Below are 23,283 nucleotides of genomic sequence, written 5' to 3' on the forward strand. Positions count from 1 at the left end.
TCCTCCGTCTGCACTCCTGTGATCAACACCTCGCCTCGATATCTGCCAGAACGTTATCGCTAATGTTTGGCCTTATGAGCAGGCTCTGATGGATCTACTGTACTGTACACACACACACACACACACACACACGGGTACAAAACGGAGTTTGAAGTCGGTCTAACTTCCACCTAAAATGATGATTAAACGATTTGTTGAACACTTGAGGCAGTGGGACAGAACAGCACGTTTGATACAGATGATTTTGACCTTTAGTTTTCTACAATGTAGTTAAAACAGTAAAACACACATTTTGACTTTCTCTTGTGTTCATTAAAACTTCTGCAGGAATCACTTAGTGCCCATAATGAACTGACAAAATAACTGTGATGAAGACGGGTCAGTTATGAACAATTATGCATGAGTTATTTGGTCAGTGGAAGTGTTGTTTCCAGAAATCGATCAATTCATGTAGATTCTGTTTTTTGTAGTAGACGATATAAATCTGAAAAAAAAGTAGCTTTTTTTTGTAACTAAATCTTTGGTAAAGCCTCTAAAGTGGAACACAGTTTGACAGTGTTTGAGTCCAAGCCATTTAAATGTCTGTTTAGAGCTACACTTGTACTGCCCCCTTCAGGCCACCTGGAGTACTGAAGCTACTGTGCACATAATACCAACACATCATTTCAGATAGAAGCATAATATGTCAATCATGTGTTCTGCCCCCAAATGGCCAAAACATCTACTTATTTTATCCCACAGAAATATATATATATATATATATATATATATAAAAATAAAAAAAACTTTTAAGACTAAATAACTAGATTAAATGATTTCAAATGGAAATTGAATCACTTTGCATCCCAGCATCGAGTGATGTAATATTCTGACAAGTGACACATTCATGTACAAACTAGAAGTCCAGTGGTGGAAGAAGCACTCAAGAAAAAGTATTGTCAATATAGTAATAAAGTACCCAAACCCATCACTGCATTACATATTTTAAGTTATTATTAGAATTAGAGATGCATTAATGTGTACATAACTCATGTTGGCAGAGTACTTTTTTAATGATTTATACTGTATATTGCCTATATTAATCCAGAATACAACATAATTCATTAGTTGATTTATGTTAACTAATGTCAGATACTAAAGTAAAAAGTAGTCTTTGTGCAGTATTTGAGTAAATGTAGTTACATTCCACCACGCCCACGTCTGAGGACACGGTCCACGAGTTTAGCTTCCAGTCCTGACCACCTGCAGATCCGGCCCTCAGGTGACCACGACTCATTGTGGAGTTTCCTTCTGTGGAGATCCAGAGAAATGTGTGAGAGACCTGGCGTGACCTCGCATGACCTCAGAGCAGAGACACGGCGTGGAGCGAGCCTCCAAACCACAGCGTGAGTCCAACAGCAGTCGCAATAACTCTCTTCCCATCGACTTCACCACTCTTTATTCGTCTCTTTGAGGCGGTCGAAACAGCACAGGCTTTGAATAATAATCAGCTTCGGAAAAATAAATAAATACATATATCCATTTCAGTTAATATGTAAATAATCGGATGTAAACACATAAACAGCATCAAGATAAGATGTAAATTCCTCTCTCTTAGCAGCACAACCACGGTACTTTGTTCATCAGAGATTTCTTGTCAACTCACTTTGTTTACACACACACACACACACACACACACACACATCATGCAGCATCAAACATCAATGTAGTTTTAGTCTCCCGAAGGACTCACTGAGGCTGGAACCAAGACCCTCTTTACACACACCATCATGAACATGTTTTAGAAGACATCATATTGCACTATGAATAATCTCTCCAAGTGTCTGAACAAACTCGCTGCACTCTCAAATACACTACAAAAAATAAACTATTAAATTAAATTCACATCCAGAAATGAACTATACATCATCACTTGGCCCTCTCTCCTCCAAAGTGTTGGCACAGAGGTTATCTCAGCATGATGGAGGACTATCCGTGATAATATACATATATCTCAAAGCACATCTTTTTACAAGAAAACATTTTTTATCTCCACTCCCTCGACTGTCCTCGTTAATCAAACTAGTTGTTCTCGAAAGAACAAGCTACATGATGCTTTATAATATGACACACCCTGCTCAGCCTTAAAGGACAAGTTCAGACTTTTCATTGAGTTATTGGTTACTTTCAACGGCTGTATAGAAGGGGATAAGCAAACTGTCATGTCAATCCATTACTTGTCGAGGTATTTGATATCCACTCTGGAGCGGTGCACCAACAGACAGACCAACAGTGCCATCCCTAAAGCTGTTAGCATGGCAAAAAGATGTGAACGTATCCTTTAAGAACTTCAGCATTTAAATTGTCCACATTTTAGACTTCCATACGAGCATCATCATCATCGTTTAGTTCAACATTAATAACTGTGATTGTCATTTATACTTATATAACATCATATGCTACATTAACCAACACTAGAAGATGCACAGCAGCTCACAGCTGTACAGACGATATGCTTCCATAGCTGCTCCGTCACTGGATGCCAAAATCTGAATTTATCAAAATATTAAACATGTATTTAGGGACTATCATTAGGCAGCGGTGACGTTTTGGAAATAAACAGCATTATGGCATTTCCATCCACTTCTTTACACTTTACAAACTCGTGGGTAATCATCGACAAGCAAACAGTGCAGTTCTTCGCCCGCACAATTCATACACACGTATTTTCTTTATACATTGTCCAATGAGCTCCTTTATCCGCTTATTGGCAGTGATTGAGTTTTTAATCAGTCCGTCAGCCCCAGGTTGGGTATCCATTCCACCGGGATGAAACATGAAGGCATCAAAAAGAACAGGAGGTTGAACACGAGCACAACTGAACTCCACTGCTGTGGTCTTTGTCGCTTCGTCTCACTCGTCCAGGAAGTGAGACGTCGGGATGAAAATCAAATGAACCGCTGAGACGAAAGCAAACCGTTGTCTCTCCGGTTAAAGTACACAAGGCTGGTTGCAAGGCAGAGGCTGTGCTGAGGGTTTTATTTTGCGCAAGTTGATTAATGCATCACTTTATGAGGAGATGTTAAAGAAAACAAAATGAAATAAAAAAGAAGACAAACTGTGGGAAGAAAAATCAAATATGCAGACACAAACAGGGGTTTAGTTGTTTTTCTTGTCTTTTGATCGATGTTGTGTGGGCGCGTTGTCTACCGCCATCAACATGGTTTTCTACATAATATTAATCTTTTGTGTCATCAACCTCCACACACACAGAAGGATCCACTTTTCCCCACAAAGACAGACGGAAGTTACGCTCCTCAGGCTGCATCGTCTTGTGAGGACTGAAGATGTTGTACTAGAAAGCAGCCTGCAGGGCAGCGCAGTGAATAAGTACTGATGGATGAATATTTGGCTTAATTAAGGAGTTAGAAATTATGTTAATCTACTACGTTTGTCTTTACACTCGATCTTTTTTTACTTTCAGAAGTTCAGAACTTCCTCCGTGAGACCCTAGAGGGCGCTATCTCTGTTTCACTGACAAAATGACCCCTATATGATGATACGAAACTCATAAATGACATATGGCACCAATGAACCGAAAGACCTTGATAAGACAGAAATGCCTCGACATCTCTAACAGTACTGTATTTGAGTCAAATGCAAATATGTTCTACATGTCAATTTCTTGATTATTTCTGGAGGAATTTTCCATGCTGCATAATTCAAAAATAATCTACATAACTCAACTCTCATACTGGGATGGATATGATAAGCACCTGAAGAGACGACGCTGTTACCCACGCGGTTTTATTTCCCCGAAACAAAGGTGTCGGTGTGTTCAGATCTAATTTGGGACTCGTTATTCTTTGATGTCTCCTTAATGATCAGCAAGCTTTGATCTAACGCAAAAGACTGAGACTGACTGACTGCACACACACACACGCACGCACACACACACACACACACACACACACACACACACACACACACACACACACACACACACACACACACACACACACACACACACACACACACACACACACACACACACACACACACACACACACACACACACACACACACACAGGACTTGGGTTTGCTTACGTCCCCAATGAGCTGAGACCTCAGAGAATATTATGGGGCTCGCTCAACTCCAACTCCCGTGTCTGCCAGAAATCTGTGTGCAGGAACGCATCAGCCACATGTGTGTGTTCACATATGGATGTGCGTGCATGTCGCTAGCGTCCGACTCGGCCGTGTACATTTACATGACTGTGTGCGTGTGTGTGTGTGACCTACAGCTGTGATGTGGATCACTAGTATCCACTGCTGTGAATGAGGAGGATAAATCATCCAAGGTGCTCTCTGTCAGCCGTTTGATACCGAAGCCAAAATGCATGTGAAGAGAGTACTGAGTGGTCCCACGGCGGGGCCAAATTTGCCAGCATTCAGAACGGCTCGACCCCCAACCACCTGACATGAATGCAATCATTCAGCAAGAGCGCGGAACATCGGGTCTCCCGGGAGGGCTGGCCGTTTTTTTTTTTTCTCCTTCCAGATTTCAGAGCTGCTGCGTAGACCTTAGCCCACGCTGCCGATGCGTCAGCAGATAGACGTAGTGACAGTGACCTTCCTGAGAAACAATCAAGCATTGGCATGCAGTCTAATCAAGGGTAAGCCTCCTGAAAGAGCTATACGACGGAGTTGCTATGACTCATGGAAACAGACATGGTGGAATGAGAGAAAAGGTGAAAGGAAAAATGGCAACGAAAGGAATCGTGATTATTTTTGGTTCGGAGGGAGAGAGTGAAACGTATTCCCTGACATCCACTCTGCATGCTGCCTATGTGTTCTGTTGCCTTTGTGTTGATTCTGTCATCCGGTGTGTTTGCGTGAGCCTGTTGTCGAGGTGAGTGCGTCGCAGGCCCCAGCAGGGAGCGTTTAAATGCCGTGGATCACCTCCTCGCCTTTTTTTGTTGTTGTTGTTTGTTTGGGCTCTCCACTCGTCTTAGAACCTGGTGCTCTCATGTTTCAGCATGCGGATGTTGGTAAGCGTCCCGCTGCCCCTGTGGTGGTACCCGTAAGCCTGGCGCTGCCCCTCCAGTCACCGAGCGCTGCTGCCCGCCGACGACATGCTGCTGCTGGGACTGGAGCTGCCCGAGCCCCGGTCTTCAAACACACTGATCTCTAGCTGAGGACGTGGAGAACGTCAAGGATCATCATGAGTATTTAAATACAGAAAATACGGTCCCCGTGCACAGCGCTGGATCCTGTCGTATCCGAGCCGACTTTCAGAAAGTTCCTGTACTGCTTCACACTTCATTTCCCCTCCCAGAGTGTTGTCATGTTAACAGCTGATCTCAGATGAGGTGTACTTTTGAGATTTTCCTACTTGGAGAGAGTAGTAAAAAAAACACAAAAGAAGTCACTGTGTCTACTTTCCTCCCTCTGCGTCCCAGGTTTCCTCTCATTGGATATCGCTCATTTCCTGTCTCACACTCGTCTCCAAGGCGCTCTGAATACAATGACATCTTGTTTCCGTTTGAAAAGGGTTTTAGGAACAGGAACAAGTGAAGATCTCAATACCACTCACACTAGATTTGCCCACTCAAAGGGTGCTGAGTCGGATCTCAAAGTGATAGAAGTGAGACGCGTGCTATGCTCTTATTTTGGAGAATAAGGTCTCCAACTCGCCTCCACAAACAGAGGCTGTATTGTTTGGGGTTGTATTGACTGATAAGTGTTGGTAATAGTTTGGCCCTGTGACTTGGAGCTTGTTCTTTGAGTCAGGTCTGAGGAACTGTGCTGCGATCAGTCCGACTGACAATGAGAACACTTCTGAAAAACTATAAAATCACCTACATTTGAAAGGATTGTGAGAGTCACCCCATATCACCCCGTCGCCCTTTTCTAATCAGAGGACATTTGATGAAGAGTGCATGCTTTTAATTCAGCCCTGTCCTGCTTCAGATTTACTCCGGGGAAGGACAGTTGGCCAATGAACAGCCCCGCATCAGCAGCTGTAGTTTAAGTGCCTTGATGGTAATTCATAAGGAAGAGCAGCTATTTCTTATTAATTTATCCAGCCCAGATGTTTCTAGCAGTTCCAGTGATTCTCACGAGTGACCTTCCACTCACGAGGCCCCCAAACTACTGCCACATCATCTCAGTCGCTTATATACGTCCTCCATCCATTTGTTACGCACTTAAAACAGCGGATGAGCAAAGGATACAACCCTCATTCCTCTCTCTACGGGGTCTGTGAGCAGCAGACCTCTAGGAGCATAGATCTTCTCATTCTGCTCCTGGATGTAGCCTGATATCTTCTTCAGCACCTGGAGTAAAACAAGGGCAGGGCGGAGAGGGGTTACTAAAGGACGGAGGTACATTTTGACATAATCCAGATTTTATTAGAACAGTTTGAGGCATTAAAAACACGAGCAAGAACATACGATCAAGCAGAAAATAATCTCCACATCAGTAATGGGGGTCCATTACTTTCCAAAGTGCTCTGTGTAATAACCACCAAAAAGAGGCTAAACAAGAGCAGGGCTGCAGCAACGTTAATCTCCTCCGTGCTGCGTTGGGGTGGAAAAAATGAAAAATGGAAGAAACGAGTTTGCAGTTCTTCTGCGCATATTTCGCATACGGCATACGATCCCGACTCTCTCTCGAGTCATTGCCCGCCTTTATTTTTCCTGAACATTATAATCTAAACTCAAAGTAATTCCATTATGCTCTAAGTACGGTAGTTATTTTTATACATAGTTCCAAGCCCCTCATGTCAAGCAAAGCTGTATGAATTGAATTACTAAAATTGAGCTTTTTTTCTCTCGCTTTTTGAAGTTTTCCGTTTGGAAGCTTTAGCTCCTAATTCCAAAGATGGCTCTCTCAGGCTAAATGCTATGCCTTGGTTAACTGTCGGGGCAAATTGGAAAAAAAAACTCACTAAACGCGAGGTGGACAGTTTATTTGGATTGCATTGGCAATGGACTTTGCAGTTTTTACAAGTGAGTATTCCATCAAAAGTGCTAAAAATGAAACCCAGAGCAGCAGTGGAGTGAAGCTGATGTTATACATTCCCCTACGCTACAGCTACACTCCAGTTTGCCCCGAAGACAAGAGTGTTTATGAAAGCCTAAACACTGTGATGTCGTCCCATGATGCTGTTGATAGCAACCAAATGACTGCTGACTGATGCCCGGTGATGCTAAATGGACAGATATTAGCTAAAGTGGCTTCATTAAGGCGGTTTATTCAGCCTCCGCTTCGCCTCCGTGGACACCAACAATGCTGATGTGCCATGCCTCTCCTCAACTCTGCATAACCATGTCAATCAGCTCAACCACGCTCCACCGGGCCTCATGTACACAGACAGAGCTGTCACCACTCCAAGCCGCTGCAAACTTTAACATCTGCGTGTCCGTACTAAAACAACACATTTGTATCGTTACATGCTGTATACTCCAGTGTAGAGCAAAAGGAAACAGTAATCGTAGTTTCTCATCATTATAGTTAATTATTTAGATCTGGGAGCACAGTGACATTGTGGGAAATAAAAGTCTGTTGTTGGAGGAACATGATCGGTCAGACAATCATGCAAGTTGGAAACTGACGACACCTGAAAGTGTGGCTAACCGAGGGGCTTGTTTAAAACTTGTATGATTGTCAAACCACTACGATTATCCTCCCAACTATGCTGTATTGAGATGTAACACTCCTGCGTCTGACATATTGAGCATGACAGCCTCACTTCCTCTTTTGTAAGTTGACTAAAGGTCACCGCAGCACTCCGCCATGAGAGATTAAAACAATAGAAGGCTGAGCAACACACTGAGCAGCGCTGCTCTGGGATTTCAAAGGCCTGTTACAGCTGCAGGCACAGCTGCTCATATAGTGACCCCTGCTAGTGGAGACTAAACCACAGAGGAATACTTCTTAATGTCTCCCACTGGAGGAAGAGGAGGAAGGAGAAGAAGAAGGAAGAGGAGATGAAGAAGGAGGAGGAGACAAAGAAGAAGAAGAAAAAGAAGACTTTTCTAATGAAACGTCTGGAAACTGTTAGTGCTTTAAATCAATATTCATCTTGAATCGGTATCTCCACAGACATAATACAAACTGTATTATTTGTAATAAACTGTCATCAAAGAGAATGAAGCATCATAGAGAAGAATAAACGACATACAGAGCCCTGACTAATGGGGTTATTGCGGTCCAGGGAAAAGGCCAATCCTTTCACTGCTCGAGCTCTCAGGGCAGCTCAATCCACTTCAGTGCAACAATATGACAGTCAAGTACACAAGCTGTGCCGCTGTTATACTAGCATGTCTGTGACAGTCCTTCTGGGAAAAGCTTTGTGTGTGTGTGTGTGTGTGTGTGTGTGTGTGTGTATAGTGCCTATGAAGCAAAGGTGTCACAGTCTGTTTCACATGCATGCCGACAAGCGTTTTCTTCCTCCGCTAGAATGAAAGTTGTTTATGTCACCGAGTGCAACACAAAGGGAATTATGTGTGTGTGTACATATGTCTGAGTGATTTCCATGTGTGCAGGCACATTCTTGTGAATAATAGAAGAACAAAATGGGAGACGGAGGGCACGCATTTTGCATGAGGGCAGCTTTATGAATGCCTGTTTGCACATGTATCTGTTCTGACATGCTGGGAGCAATCAGTGTCCTTTGATAGGGTGAGATGTGAGCATCAAGGGGTTCCGGGTGCTCCAATGAATCTGCACACCGATCCACGCTCACTGGTGTGTGGCCTCTTTATCAGCACTCACACACACACCGGCTGCATCGACTTGGGTGGGTATATTTGATCATCGTCAGTCGTCATTCAGCCAAGATGATCAAGTTAAACGAGTAAATAAACAAGCCTCCTGCGGGGCCGATCGCATCTCGCCGTCTCAATGGAGCTCACCCAGCTGACAGGGAGATGAAAGGAGGCCGTCTGTGCAACGCTCCGCACGGCAACATGTCCTTCTGTGCTTCTTGGTCAAGCTCCCAGCACTGCTTTGATAAGGGAATGCTTATAAAACGCAACAAGCCTCAGAATGAATGTTGTGGTTGACAGAGATCGGAACAGAGAGGCGTGTTGGGACTTCATGCCACACCAGGCTCAACTAAAACACTGGCAGGTACCAGCACACGAGCTTCATTAAACTCCCCGCGTTCTGCCATTGTGTTATGTGCTCTTGTGCCGTCACATGTAGTGACAAGCTGCAACGCGGGCGGCGCGGAGGTTTAATCACCTGCCTTTTTTCCCGAGATGGGACGTCGTGGTTTTTTTTCGCTGAGGGTGAATGTCACGTCACAGCTGGCGTGCTGCGCCTTGCCCACCGGCGTACAGCTGTGCGCTTGAGAGCGGGTTTTGAAAAAGCCACAGTGCACGGACGTCTGAGGGGGAACGTTTGTGCGAGGAGAGATCGTATCTGCTGTTTCTTTGGCGCTGCTGTCCTGAGTCAGTGGGTGTAAATAACGACGTGTTCCGACCTCAGAGAGCCGTAGTGCTTCAGGACACACAGTTGAATGTGTTGTGTGTGTGAGAGCTGGCTTCCATAAAAAAAAATGCGTTTGATTGTCTTGATATCTTTAATATTTTAATATTGAAATTATAATGTTTATCATGGCAGCACAGTGGGCACACTGGAGGGCTCTCTGTGTGGAGTTTGCATGTTCTGCCAGGGCCTGTGTGGGTTTCTACCCGACGTTCCGGTTTTTCCCCTCTCATGCAGGATATTTATGGGGTAGGATTTGTAAATTGTGCTTGTGGGTGTGAAAGCTTGTTTGCCTAAAAGCAGAGGACAGACTCTATAGCCCCCTAGAAGGTCTACTCTAGCTGCGGAAAGAACAAATCGCTGAGTAACCATAACCAAAACAAGCTGTATATATATATATATTAAAAAAAAAAAGAATTCACCATTTTGCTTTTTTACCTTCTCATAGCGTGTCTCCATGCAGAGGAAGACAATATAAGCTGTTGCACAAGCCAGACATCCTTCCAGGTAAGACTGACCTCCAATTTTTTCGGCCTCCACATAATAAGTGTTCAGAGTCTTCACCGTCTCTTCGAGCAAGGTTCGCTCAATCTACACACACACACACACACACACACACACACACACACGCACACACATTCAGGTAGAGACATGAAGGCATGCACAAGCCATAAGGACTGTGAAAAGTGTTCTGGCATAACTGTGGGAGCAAGCTGTTCAGCTATAAAGCCGCCTGCCAAACATACCAGCTGCATTTGGCTCAACCCAAAGTACTCCTACTTTGTCAAACAATTTATCAACACACCACACTTTACACTATACAAGTACAAAAAGAAACTTGAGGCTAAAATGGAAAAATTACCTGAGTGTGACAGCAACGGGTAGTGGTTTTAGCATCTGACAGAGAAGATTTATATTAATAAAATAATAAATGTTTGTCTAACGGTCCCTTTTGCACTGACTCCCTCTGTGCTTCTCTCTGTGTTTCGGTCTGTGTGTGGACTTTCTGCTTCAGATGCTAATTGCTAGAAAAATCTACAATAACCCTACATAACCATTAATAATCATTCACAGATGCTAATACAGGTAGAAAAGAGCAAATAAACAGCACATTCTCTCCCGGTGCACAAAATAAGAAATGAAATAAAATCACGAGGGCTTCTTTGGAGTCACCTTTCCTCTGAATACACACAGAAGATGTTTTAAATAACAGGGTATTAGAGGTCATGCTGCAAATCCTTTTTTTTCCTCCAATTTGTGGTTGGAAAGGCTGAGTGCACTTAAACACGTTTAAGTTAATGCACAAGCCCGTAGCCGTCATTCACGTTCTGTCATTGTAGTAAATGAGTAAACATCTGTGTTGAAGGCTATGTGTTGTATTTCCGTTTACCTGGGTGTGTGTATTTGTGAGTGTGTGTTGTCTGTGCTCACCCTGTTGTCGAGCTCCGAGGGAAACTTGCTCTGGAAGCGGCAGACGGTCCCTTCGCTGTAGTCTCTCTGCACAAACACCTTTGTTACCAGTGATGCGCTGTGCCTCAGCTCCTGGAGGTTATGGAACTGAGCAACGGAGGAGAAGCACAAGTAAACATTTCCATACCAAAAATACCAGTCCGACCAAAATACATCTCAAATATGACCTGCTGGTGTTTTACCTGACAACACAGGTGCAACAGGGCGACATAGTGAGATTGCACCCCGTTGCCACGTCAACGGCAGCGCACGCATAGCTAGCCCTCGCGCTGCATTCCTCCAGCACCGAAAGGCTCAGTTGCAGTAATAACAAACACTTCCACAGCACTTTGGTGCTGAGTGGTGTTTTACACCCAAACAGCCGTTCCCCCGGAGAAGAACACAGCAGAAAGTGGGCCAGTGTAACTCGCTCCCCGCTGATCTAAATTACTCCCCTCAAGAGGATGGCAATTAGGGATACAGTAGGGGTGTAAAGGGAGGGAGAGAGAGAGATGAATAGAAAGAGAGGGTGAGAAACAGAATGAGACGCATGTTTTCATTTCAGAGTTTTAAATAATTGTGTAAAAACTCTTTATTTCAGAGAGTGTGTTGAATATTTGAATGGCTCTTGCCTAATTTGATTCAATGGATACTTTGAAGCCACTGCAGTGTTGTTATAATTGAAAGCAAGCGAGCCTGAGAGAGTCATTTCCAAATAAGCAGACCTAATACAGTGCGAGCCTTTCATCTCTGCACAGGGCATATCACTCACAACCGAGAATAGCATCCAAGATGCTATTTCTATCCGCAAAACGCCCAAATCACCTCACAAATCTTTCCGACTGCCAGAGCTTTAAACCCCCCCCCCCCCCCCTAACTTCAGGCCATCATGATGAACAACAAGTCACTCTATTAATAGGAGCAATTAATAGCACACGATTGAGAATCATTTACCCATGTTAGAATCTGCTGGCTGGGAGTTGGATTAATTAAGATTATACATTAAAGTAGAATGTAGATTATACTTTGTTTGTCACAGTGAGTATGCATGCATTAATGGATTGATGGATAAATAAGTAAGTCGATAAATGAAGAAAAAAGGAGAGGAAATATTGCACAAAGTCCACTTAAGACTAATGCACCAGCGCGGTGGCATTTCTGTGTTCTGAAGCCGGATGGTTGTGGGTATGAAGGACCTCCTGAGCCGTTCTGGCCTGCAGAGCAGTGAGAAGAGGATCCTGCTGCAGCTGCTTTTCTGGTCAGCCAGGAAGTCGTAAAGAGGGTGGCTGACATTGTTCAGGACGGCCTGGATCTTAGGCCGCGTACCCCAGGGTGTACAGACTGAGTGCCAAGCACCAAGCCAGCCTTTTTAACAGGCTGGTCCAGCCGCTTTGTGTTTTTGTAAGGCTGCCCTCCCCAGCAGACTGCAGCATAAAAGAGGACACTCACAACCACCGACTGATAGAACATGTGCAACATTTCTCTGCACACATCAAAGGCCCCGAGCCTCCGGAGGGAGAAGAGGCAGCTCTGCCCCGTACGGTAGACAGCGTATTATTTGGGGACCAGTCCAGCTTGTTATCCAGGTGCACACTGAAGGCTCTCATTAGTTCCCTGAACTCCCCTTTCCTGTCCATCTCAGGGGCATGAGATCTGCAGAGGTCCTGCAGTCAAAGTTTTAGCAGCTTGAAGGTTACTTGAGGTTAAACTTACTTACTTCTAAAAGATATTAGCAGTAAAAATCACTCAAGTATCCAATGTATATGGTTATTTTCATACTATGAGGTTAAAAGAAAAGAAGAGAAATTGAGGGGAGGAAAGAGACTGAAAGAAGGATGGAAAAAAAAGTAGGATGGAAGGAAAAGGAGATTAAAAGCATTATAGGAAAGACATGAGGAAGGAGGAAAGAAAGATTAAAAAAGTAAAGAAAGAAGAAAGGACACCGGCGTTTAAGTTGACAGGAGTCCAGTCCAGAGGCAGCAGTGTCACATGCGCCGCATTCAGGCCAGTGGGACATCACGGTGTGTTTGGGCTCGTTGTTGACTTACTGACCTCAGTCTTACATCTCCGTGCTACATGTAGCTCACAGCTGAGCAAAGCAGGCAGGAGTCATGTGTCTCTGTGGCAGCCAGTCAAACACCGAGTCCATTTATTTGTCCAAACACATGATGTCAGAGGGCATCGCTCCCACCATTCCCCTCATTTTAATGAACTTGGAAACCTGTGACTTTCCAGAGTTTAAACCCATTGGGTTGTGGCTAAAGGTCAAAATGGTGCGCCGGCCGAAGTCCTCCAACAGTTATGCTGCTGTGATATCAGAGACCTTCATAAAATATTTCTTACATCACGTGGTGTTGACGTTACTGGCGGAGCGGTCGTGTCTGTGTCCATTTCAGCCTTTAAGATAAATGTTTTCTGTTGGCAAAGTGCTGATGTTTACTTTCCTGCGTGGGAGATGAGGGTTCAAATCCAGTCTGTAACTGTGTCTAAATATAGTACACAAGCAGACAGCCATGTTATAATGTCATGCTGATCACACGGGACTCTATTAAGAAGCTCCGTCTGACTTCTGCTTCCACCCACACGCCGCTCACTTTGAGTTGGGTTCTTGTCTGCAAATGAGTGTAAATGAGTTAAAGGACGACGAGTGAAGAGACTCATTTCACGGAGAAATACTAAAAAACATCAAAATATACTAAGAGAAAAAATCAAACAGCAAAGAAGTATGTATTTCATATTTTATGAGAGGAAATAACCACTGACTGACTAGACAAGAACCAAAGAAGTAAAAAAATCACATGATGCATCAATGACCTGATGAAAGATGTGACTAAAATGAAATTACCACCACAAGATGTTTTCTTTGGCGTTGCCACTCTGTTATCGTCCCCCTTCATATCCTCTCCAGCCTGGATCTTGTGCTCTGTGTTACACTCGCCTTGACATGTTCCTCTAGTCGAGTCCTTCCGACTCAAGGAACACGTTGCAACAGCAGCAGTGAGCGAGGCCAGTGGGCAGACATGGCAAAGGGCGCGCATACAATTACAGCACGCGCGAGTAAATACGCTCAGTAAGACGTGTCATTCTTGTCCCAAAGCCTATTCAGCATTATTACTTTCTCCCTTTTAATCTCTTCATAATTATTTTTCTGCCATTGGAAGCAGCCGTTTCTCACGCTGTTGCTGCCAAGCGGGGCTAGCCAGAGGTCTGTAAATCACTGAGGTTTAGGCAGAGTTGACAAAAAAAAGTCACATTTCCATGACATTTAGGTGAAAGATCGGCGACTGTGAGGCCAAAGCTGGAAGAGGAAATCTCTTTTGGATAAAGGTGGGGAATTGCTTCAGTAGAGGGCTGAGCCTCTGCCAGCCTCCGAGATGATTATTGTGCTTTGACACGATATTCGTCAACAGTGGAATACCAGAGCCAGGGCTAGCCTACGGTCTGAGAGAGAGATCTGGCAGGAGTGGACTTAATGGATCCAGAGACCGTCCATGCAGCACAAACAGTCTGCAGCGTGAGTCGAATGTTACTCAGACAATTAATGTATTCGTTTGCTGACTTGGCATGCAATAAATATTATAGAGTAAGTACTGACATAATATGAGAGAGGGGGAGAAAGATGTGAGGGGCGGGGGGGGATAAACAAGGATAGGAAGTAAACGGTGCTTCTCATCTCTATCTCAAATCACCGGCAGTTACAAACTGCAGCAGCCTGTTCACATTTAATATGCCATAGATAATTGATGGGCCACGGCCATAAAACCAGTCCTGGGTGCACACGCTGGATGCGCTCGCGTAGATGTATGTGTGTGCATGTAATTGATGGGGCTTGGACAGGCATGCTGGCAGACCATCAGAGGAACTCATGGCCACTCTGCTAATGCCTTGCAGGCTCTGAAATAACTCACGAATACTGCCCACCGCACTGTCCACTGCACCTTCGCCTGCAGCACCATTAAGCTTGAACCGCAACACCACTCATACATTGGACGCTCAACACATATGAACACACAAACAGACAGAGATGTACACTCGCGCATGCACAATATTGTATGAGCGCAAGCTGACTCAAACTTGCAAACTAATGGCTGCCGGCTCTAGTGAGTTCATTATTATGATAACTAAGGCGGTTATGTCTTCAGCGCTATGGTGACATCACCAAGGACACAACAGGGTGGGGGTGGAGGGGGGCTGCTGGCCTGAGAGCTGCCATTACTGAGGCTAAAAATACACCAGCAAACACCGTGGGTGAGGTTTGGAGTAGTTGTGTCCTATGTGGCGCTGCCGGCAAAGTGCCATTTCGAGAGTTGCCAATCACGTCGACTACATTTATCACAAACAAATATAGAAAGCGTATTTTATTATGTGGCTCTTTAAAATGCAAGGACAAAGAGTCGTCAAGCCAATTTGAAAGTACGACAAAGGCAAAGACAGAGGGAGACTGTCCCTGTCCATGGTGCTGACTGCTATCATCATCATCATCATCATCAGCAGCAGCACTCTCATCAGGCTCCTCAGCTGGGAACCGACTGTCTCAATGACTTTGGTTTCTGTTACTAGACAACGCATAAAAAAAGAAAAGGAAAAAAGCAGTCTGTGGGGATTCCTGCCTGTAATGACACAGCTTATAAAGTGTGATGGAAGTAAGACGAGTATTTCCATGCGTGGAGGTAACGACGTGCCTCTCTCTCTGCTATTCTCCACATTCACGATAACCCAGCTCCAGTCAGCTGATTTAACTGAATAAAGATTCAACATTCAACGCGATAAAACCACAGAAATCGGAGGCGCGACGTGCAAAGACGTTCAGTTTACAAGAGTGCATTTCTCAACCTGCATTTAGAGAAAAAAAAAAAAAAAAAAAAGAAGAACAAACGGAGATAGCGAATTATTTTTGGGGTGTTTTGCTCATAAATCCGTAAAAAGAAAAGGGCAGCGGAAGAGCTCATACCTCTGTCGCCATATTGCAGTAAAGAGGGTGCAGGATCTGTCCCGTGCTGAAAACGACAACCGCTTGCTCGTGCTGAGTGGGACACCGCGAAGAGAGCTTTGGCAGGGAGACTGGAGGCACGAGCGCGCGTGCGTGACCGAGCGCGCACCCTGCGAGTGTTATCGCGGAATATGGACCTGGGGGGGAAATCATTTGAAATCATTATTCAAATTCAGCCCTCGAAGTCAGCCTTCTAAACGTAAATTAGTGATTTTTCAAGTATTTAGGATAATACATTTTTCTGGCATATTAATAATTTAATTGAGTATCAATAATTCAATTAAAGTGTCATTTCGGTTTTTATTTGCGACCAGTCTAAGCACAACAGCAACTCATATTTATTCACTGAAAAGCAAAATATTTAGTGCATCATCCATGAATTTGGAGCTTTATCATTATTATAACTTTTGTATCAAATTGCTATTGCAGCTCTATAAAAAGAAAACAGGAGCATACTGATGCCAATGACATCAAAAATATATATTAAAAATATACATTATTAATCACCAAAGAATGACAACGTGAGTCTCCAGGAAAATATCACAGTCGATCTATTCTTAAGCATTAATCAATAGTTTTCCTATTTAGACAATGCAGTGCAGCCAAACAGTAGTTTCCTTCTTCCTTTGGTTCTGGTGGAAAGTGGTGATGCTGCGGTGAATCACACTGGAGCCTGTATGTTTAATGCTCCTTTAGAAAGCTGCTCATATTAAACATTCATCGAGCCCACTTGGCTATTCTATAGTGCCACTTTCTTCCTTTCCAAAAACAGTAAATTCTTACAAGCAGTTGAATTTTTTACGAGGTTGACTTCAAATTCCTTAAAAAAAAAAGACAGCACAGAACGAAGCAGCCGCAGATAAAAGCTCACGTTTTTGTGCTTTTGACGCTCCCAAGGACACGGACATGTTTTGGATTTAGAGACCTGGGAGAAAAACAATGCGATCACTTTGATGAGGCTATTTTTGGGATAAAACTCTTGTCTTTTACTTGTTTGACATCACGAGTCATGATGTGCTTTAAATTTGTCGCTTTCTCTCTCACTACAATCCCCCCGAGGCGAGAGACGCTCACATGCACACACAAATATATCCACAAAGGCATGAAGGCATCCAACTCTTATGAATGGAAACCCAATCCAGAAATAAGATGGTAGAGCTTTAACAAAACGAGAATTATGCAGAACTAATATTATTTGCCAGGATCCCGCTGCTTGCTCCAGATTGCTTGAAAAGATGCGTATCTAATCACACGTTGGCACAGATCCGTTGGGGGTCTGTGTATTTATACTCACATTTACATGTTTTTGCATGTGTGTGTTTCCCTATTCGGCATTCTCTCGTGTGTTTTCTGCTCGAGGCTTTCAGTCACATAAGCACTAAGGGAGCTGTTCAGCATATAGATGTGCATAATGTGTAGAAAGAATAACTAAAAATATGGAGCAACCATACGAGGCTGTGATGCTCATTAAATACAAGAAAACTATTGGATTGATGTTGAACAGTAAGGCTTAGATGTATACTACTAGTGGGACCAAGACAAGTCAAACATTTAAATTGTCCTTTTCTTCGAAAAAACACCAATATGATTGTTTTCTGATCTGACCCCATATCAGCAGGACGACATCTTAGGTCAGTGCCTTCCAAACATGAATGAACCGGGCTGGAAACCCAAGTTTCCGGACCGCCTCCCTACAAGGTTTTGCAGAGGTACGATGTCTTGCTACATGCCTTTGCTCCTGTCAGAGTAATAACTCACACGGCCACTAGAGGTCCTGCCAGGTAAATGTAAACTTACCAACACAATACGAATTCTGCTGCTTTTCTTGGGAGGGCCGTCTCAACAAAGTGTTTACTGTGGGTTTGGTGAAGCTCACATAAATCTAAAGGGTTTATCAACGCTGCTAGCATGGCTAAGAAGGAGCTATATTACAGGCCAGTGGTTAAACAAAGGAGCGGCTGGGGTCTGTGGTCAAGTGGTAGTTTCAGCTAGTTGGTCTACGCGTGGGGCAGTTTGTCACAGATATTTAGATTTGGTCACAAGATTGACACAAATGTGTCTTTGGTTACACAGTATGTATGACTGAAACATGAAATATATTGGGTCTTGGTTTTGGGTTTCAAGTGGATATAAGCAGACTGGAGAAAATAACTGGGTTGCTACATTTCAAACTTCCATCATGGTGGAACATATGCATTCCTATTCATATTGAGAATGTAATGAAAGAAGACGCCTTCATATTACACCTCACCCTGGTCTTCCAGTGTGTGTGTGTGTGTGTGTGTGAATCTGCACTTCAGCAGAAAATAATAACTTTGCCACAGCCTTAAATTATCATAATGACCCATCGCACTGTACACACACACACACACACACACACACACACACACACACACACACACACACACACACACACACACACACACACACACACACACACACACACACACACACACACACACACACACACACACACACACACACACACACACACAAATATTGCCTTTTTCACCTTTCACTTCATGAAATATGTATTCTAGCAAAACATTCTTGGTTTCCCCTTCACTCCAAATACTGCCAGTTTCTATTTGAAGTTTGTGCTGTGAGACGTTGAAGACGGTGATACTGAACCTGCAATGAAAAGGAAAAGGGGAAAAAAAACTACAACTGCGGTTTCTCTGCTCTTATGTCCTCAGACTTTCAGGGTTAATGTAGCAATAAGTCAGAGTTAGTGTTGACTTCATATCATCACCTGGGTCTTGTCCTTACATTTCATAAAACATAATCATAACTTCTAAAATACTCAGAAATGTTATTGTGTGCAGGAAACGTATAAATAAACCCACATGTGCTAACATATGGGGCTATTATATTCCTGTCCATTGTCAGAATCAGTTTTGTTCTTCTATTTGTGAATGTGCAGAACAAGGGATTGCAGATATTCATGCTTTACAAGGAACAGAGTTTTTGGGGGGAGCTGGTGGTCACTCGCAGTCTGACACCGACAGTGAGTGAATGTATCTGCCTGTCCCTTAATGTATCTGCATGCATTTGTTCACTTGTGTGCATCAGAAAGTTGGAAATTAACGCACTGCGATCTTTGACCTTCCCCACGATAACACAAAAGTGTTTATTTGCGTGTTTGAGTATCGTCATGAAAACTCTCGTCTTCGTGTGTGTGACTGTGCCGTCCTGGAATGTCGACGTGTCCCTCTTCTTGGCAAATCAAACCAGAGCTGAAAAGGTTGGGAGGATATAGTGTTTCCTGGGAGGACTGCAGACGGTCGGAATGATCCTCTGATGGCGAGATCCAGAGCGCTGGAGCTGATTTGTTTACGTAATGCAGCTGGTATGTGTCCTCCAGTGTCATCAGCTTCTACGTTTGCATGCACATGCTACCTGTACAGTGGAGTGATGCATGAGATATGTGTTCATGCATACTGTGTTTTTTTCTTTCTATCTCCGAGTCATCTGGGCAGTGTGCCATAGTAAACACCCTCCTCCTATTGACTTAACCACACGTTGAGAATCTGTCTCACACACAAATACACAGATACCGTCAGCGGAGCACACTGAAAGAGATCTTGTTCTCTTCAAACATGACAGGAAATGAGAACTCTCTGACCAAAAAAATATATTAACTTGGAATCTTTAAAAGCAAATAAACATCTCCTCAAATGCCTTCCAACATTTCGAATACCAGAGTCGAACTAAAGCGAACTTCACAACTCATCAGCGAGGCTGCATTTTTCGACCCGTCTGCCACACATCCTCCATCTTTCATAAGTGCGGGGTCGGATCATTTGGAGTCTGTTTGTGAGCCTGTGTGGCCTGTCAACAGTTGGCCTGGCTCCTGCGAGGAATGTTGATCTGTCCCTCTCGCTGGCCCGTCGAATCGAGAGCTGAAGACTTTTCACTTCGGAGCCAGCGGACGTTCTCATATCTGATGTCAAACGCTGGCTGGATGAATGCTGCGTGCCGCCTGGGATACCGGTTTGCACAAGACACAAGGCAACTTCATCATCTCCATTCACACGTCATTACAGGATGAAACCTCGGAGAAGAAACGAGAGGAAGACGTTTGGGAGTCCGCTCATACCGACTGAAGAGCCACATTCACAGCTGCAAGGAACAGTGTTAGAAAGGAGTCGATCAAAGTGATGACTAGATGACAAGAAAGAATGAGGGTAGTTATAATGTATATGAAAGAGAAACAAGTGTAGGAAACCCACAGAGGCCAGAAAGACTGTAGTGTACGTAAGGTGAAACAGTGAGAATTTCCATACTTGATGTGGAATAACAGAAGAATTGGCCGCAGCCAAGCGAAGGCAGAGAGATAAACTGAACAGGCAGACTGTATGTTCCCTATTATGCCTTACATGCGCCAAAACACAATCAGAAGTGATGAAAAACTTCCTCTATGCAATAATCCACTCAAGATTTCACGGGTGCTCGCCAATAACAGTGGAAAAATGAAAATGATGCACTCAAAAGGGACAATCCCCAATGAGCTGTATGTTAATCCAGCTGTAAAGAAATATGTTTTTATTCCAAGCAGGGCTTAAAATAAAAATATTACGATGCAATTGCATAGGACAGCTGGAATGAAAGAGTGACGCCCTGGAGGCAAAACAGATCTTCCTCTAATAGATTTCAGATCAAGGGCGAGACATCAGCAAGATTTACTTCCTCTGGGCGTTCATAGACATTGGTTGAAAAAAGGAAGAAAACGGGGGAGAGAGCTAAAACAGAGAGACAGAAAGACAGAGAGGATGTGATTTGTGTGCACCAATCCCTTGTGAGCAGCAATATCGTTTATTAAAGCAGCTAATAACATCCACCAAATGAATTTCCCCTGCCAGTTTGAGGTACTTCGGAAGGAACTGACATTATGCAAATGTTGGAGTGATGCATAAAGTGGATTCCGAATGAAAATGATTTAAATGCTTTTGTTACGATCAACTATAAGCATGGAAATATTACCGTAGTGCTTGTTGCGCATTGCACCAGGAAGGCATGATTTATAAGCTTGGCATTCTCCCTTTAATAGTGACAAACGACGAGCAACGGTTATGACTCTTTTCTATTAGCGAGACGGACACGAGCGCTTCATCTTGTTGCAACTTTAAAAATGCCACCCATTGTATTCTCGCCATTAAAGTGATGGTTTGCAGTTTTGTCCACCGTCTTGCTGAATAACATTTCCTCACTGTGCGCTGTGGTGACAACTGTAGTCCTTCAGTGTGCCCACTGCCGGAGGGAAAGGGATGAGAGAAATGAGATGAGCCAACAGATTCCTGCCTAGATGCACACAGCTGCACTGCCATATAAAGACACATCCAGTTCTGTTTAAAGAGACACACAGAGAATGACTGCCCCTGATGAAATACACAGTCACACTGTTAACATGTGAGCCGTGGCTCATCAGCATTCAGTGCCTATCCAGCTTTAATCTGGAGGACAGCGAGGCTGGATTTGTGCTCTCACTATACGTTCCAATTTAACCATGACCTTGCTGCAGCTGCAGAGACGATAAGAGCGTTAGGAAACAGCTCTGTGAGACGGCAGACAGGTCTCTCAGCTCCTGCAGGTTTGAGATGGACACATGTGGAAAGGCTTTTATAGCAGAGAAAACATCCCAGCCTGCTCGCATAGCTTCCCCCTGAGCTAGTGGAACTCACAGCGCGCTCACATACGTACATCTGCTTTGTTGCCATGGTTTCGCTCACCTTAGCGCCTGCTACTGTCTTGTCAAAGAAAAAAAAAAAGGTCCTAAAAATAAAAGTTTAAAACAGTCATGGTTGTTCTCTCGACACTATTTTCAGCACCGTTAACTAAAATGTGTCTTCGCCGTCTCTGCTCGTGTCGCTGCTTGATCAGACGCCACACTGAAGTCCCTCTGAGCCAAGCCAGAGAGGTTACCGTGCATGAGTATTAAACAGCAGCCACAGGCTCACAGAAAAAATATTAATTGCTATCATGCCGTGATGTGATTTCATGCTTTGCTTGGGGGATTCTTAGCTAATAATGCTAATAATTTGTTCTAATGCAAATTGAGGATTCAGCTTAATTTGCTGCTTTTTTCTTTTGCATATTTGGCATCAGCTGAATTTTCTTGTTATTTACAAAAGCTGGACAATTTGAAGAAGCTGTTGTATTGAAATAAGTCAGGTTGGATCATACTACATTTCCGTGCAGTTTTCTGGATCAGAGGACCGAGATTGTAAATAGTTGGTTTTAGGTAACAAAAGGCATAATGTGGAAACATAGCCAAATGAAGTCAAGCTTGCTACGCTGTTACCGTATCAATATGAATCGTTTGCCTCATGACTTTGTTCTTTTAACAGATTAAAAGCATGTGTGAATCATTTTAATGGAGAAAACGGAGTTTCCATGAATGCTAAAATCTACCATTCTCTGTCTGCTGGAATTAACCCAGATGAGAGGAAATGAGTCAATTATGAAAACACACACACACACACACACACACACACACACACAGACACACACAAAGAAGTGTAAACATGTCAGGAAAAACAAGCCTTGTTCCAGTAACGAACAAAGATCTTCATCCTCTCAGGAGGCAGATGACACGGCATTAGTCTTCCCTGCCTGGAAAGAGGGATGGGGGGTGAGAGACAGGGAGAAAAAGAGAGAAGACTTTGTTCTTCTTACATAATAGGTGATTTTGAGAGTTTAGAGACTCCCATGTCCAGTCCACCTCGAATGGATCCCGGGGTGAGCAGAGGACGCAGAAACTGAACGTAAAAGAGTTCTCAGTTGGTTGATGACAGTCGTGGCTTTAAAGTGTTCCACGTACACACGAGCTCCTGTCCTGGTGTTGCCAGCGCACAGTGAGACGCCAGACACAAAAGCTTGACTTGTTAAACATACAGAATTTATGAGCTTTCAGGACTTTGCACAGTAAAGCCCTGTCAGTGATACTGACAGCAACGAGTGTGAAAGCTGTTGGATTGAGTGCTCTGTAATGTACTGGAGTGTAATGATACCACTACCAGCAGTCGTCCTACTGAGAGAAGAAAAATGAGCCCGTCAGGGGGAAAGAAAAGAAAGAGACACAAGGAGAAAAAATAAAAGAATCTGCCCTCAGAGTTCCTATGTGCTCTTTGGCTGTAGAGCTGCTTTTCACAGCCAAGTCTCTGCGCAGATTAAAATGCACTTATTCCATCAAACATCCAGCGAGGCAGCCTCGCCAATTATCTGGCTGTTGTTTATTTACAGGGCGGAAGGATCCAGCTCTTTTTACGAATTAGGACTGAAAGGACCCAACAGGAAACACCAGGTGTACAGCCGGTAGAACGGAAGACGCCGCTTTATTAGAGTCACGGTAATGTTCCTTTAACTAA

The 23,283-nt window shown here is 43.8% G+C and overlaps 1 protein-coding gene across 1 annotated transcript; it reads right to left on the reverse strand.

The window, feature by feature from the left end:
* Positions 1-1,421: 1,421 nt before the first annotated feature.
* Positions 1,422-16,026, reverse strand: golga7bb (golgin A7 family, member Bb). The gene is made up of 5 exons (XM_084020694.1): positions 15,878-16,026; positions 10,909-11,034; positions 9,916-10,068; positions 6,216-6,317; positions 1,422-5,173 (listed from the first exon to the last, which is right to left on the reverse strand). The coding sequence occupies exons 1-5, from the start codon at positions 15,887-15,889 to the stop codon at positions 5,087-5,089; spliced, it is 480 nt and encodes a 159-aa protein (XP_083876820.1). The 5' UTR covers positions 15,890-16,026; the 3' UTR covers positions 1,422-5,086.
* Between the last annotated feature and the right edge of the window lie 7,257 nt (positions 16,027-23,283).

This window comes from Eutrigla gurnardus, assembly GCF_963514095.1.
Source record: "Eutrigla gurnardus genome assembly, chromosome: 11".
Taxonomy (NCBI): domain Eukaryota; kingdom Metazoa; phylum Chordata; class Actinopteri; order Perciformes; family Triglidae; genus Eutrigla; species Eutrigla gurnardus.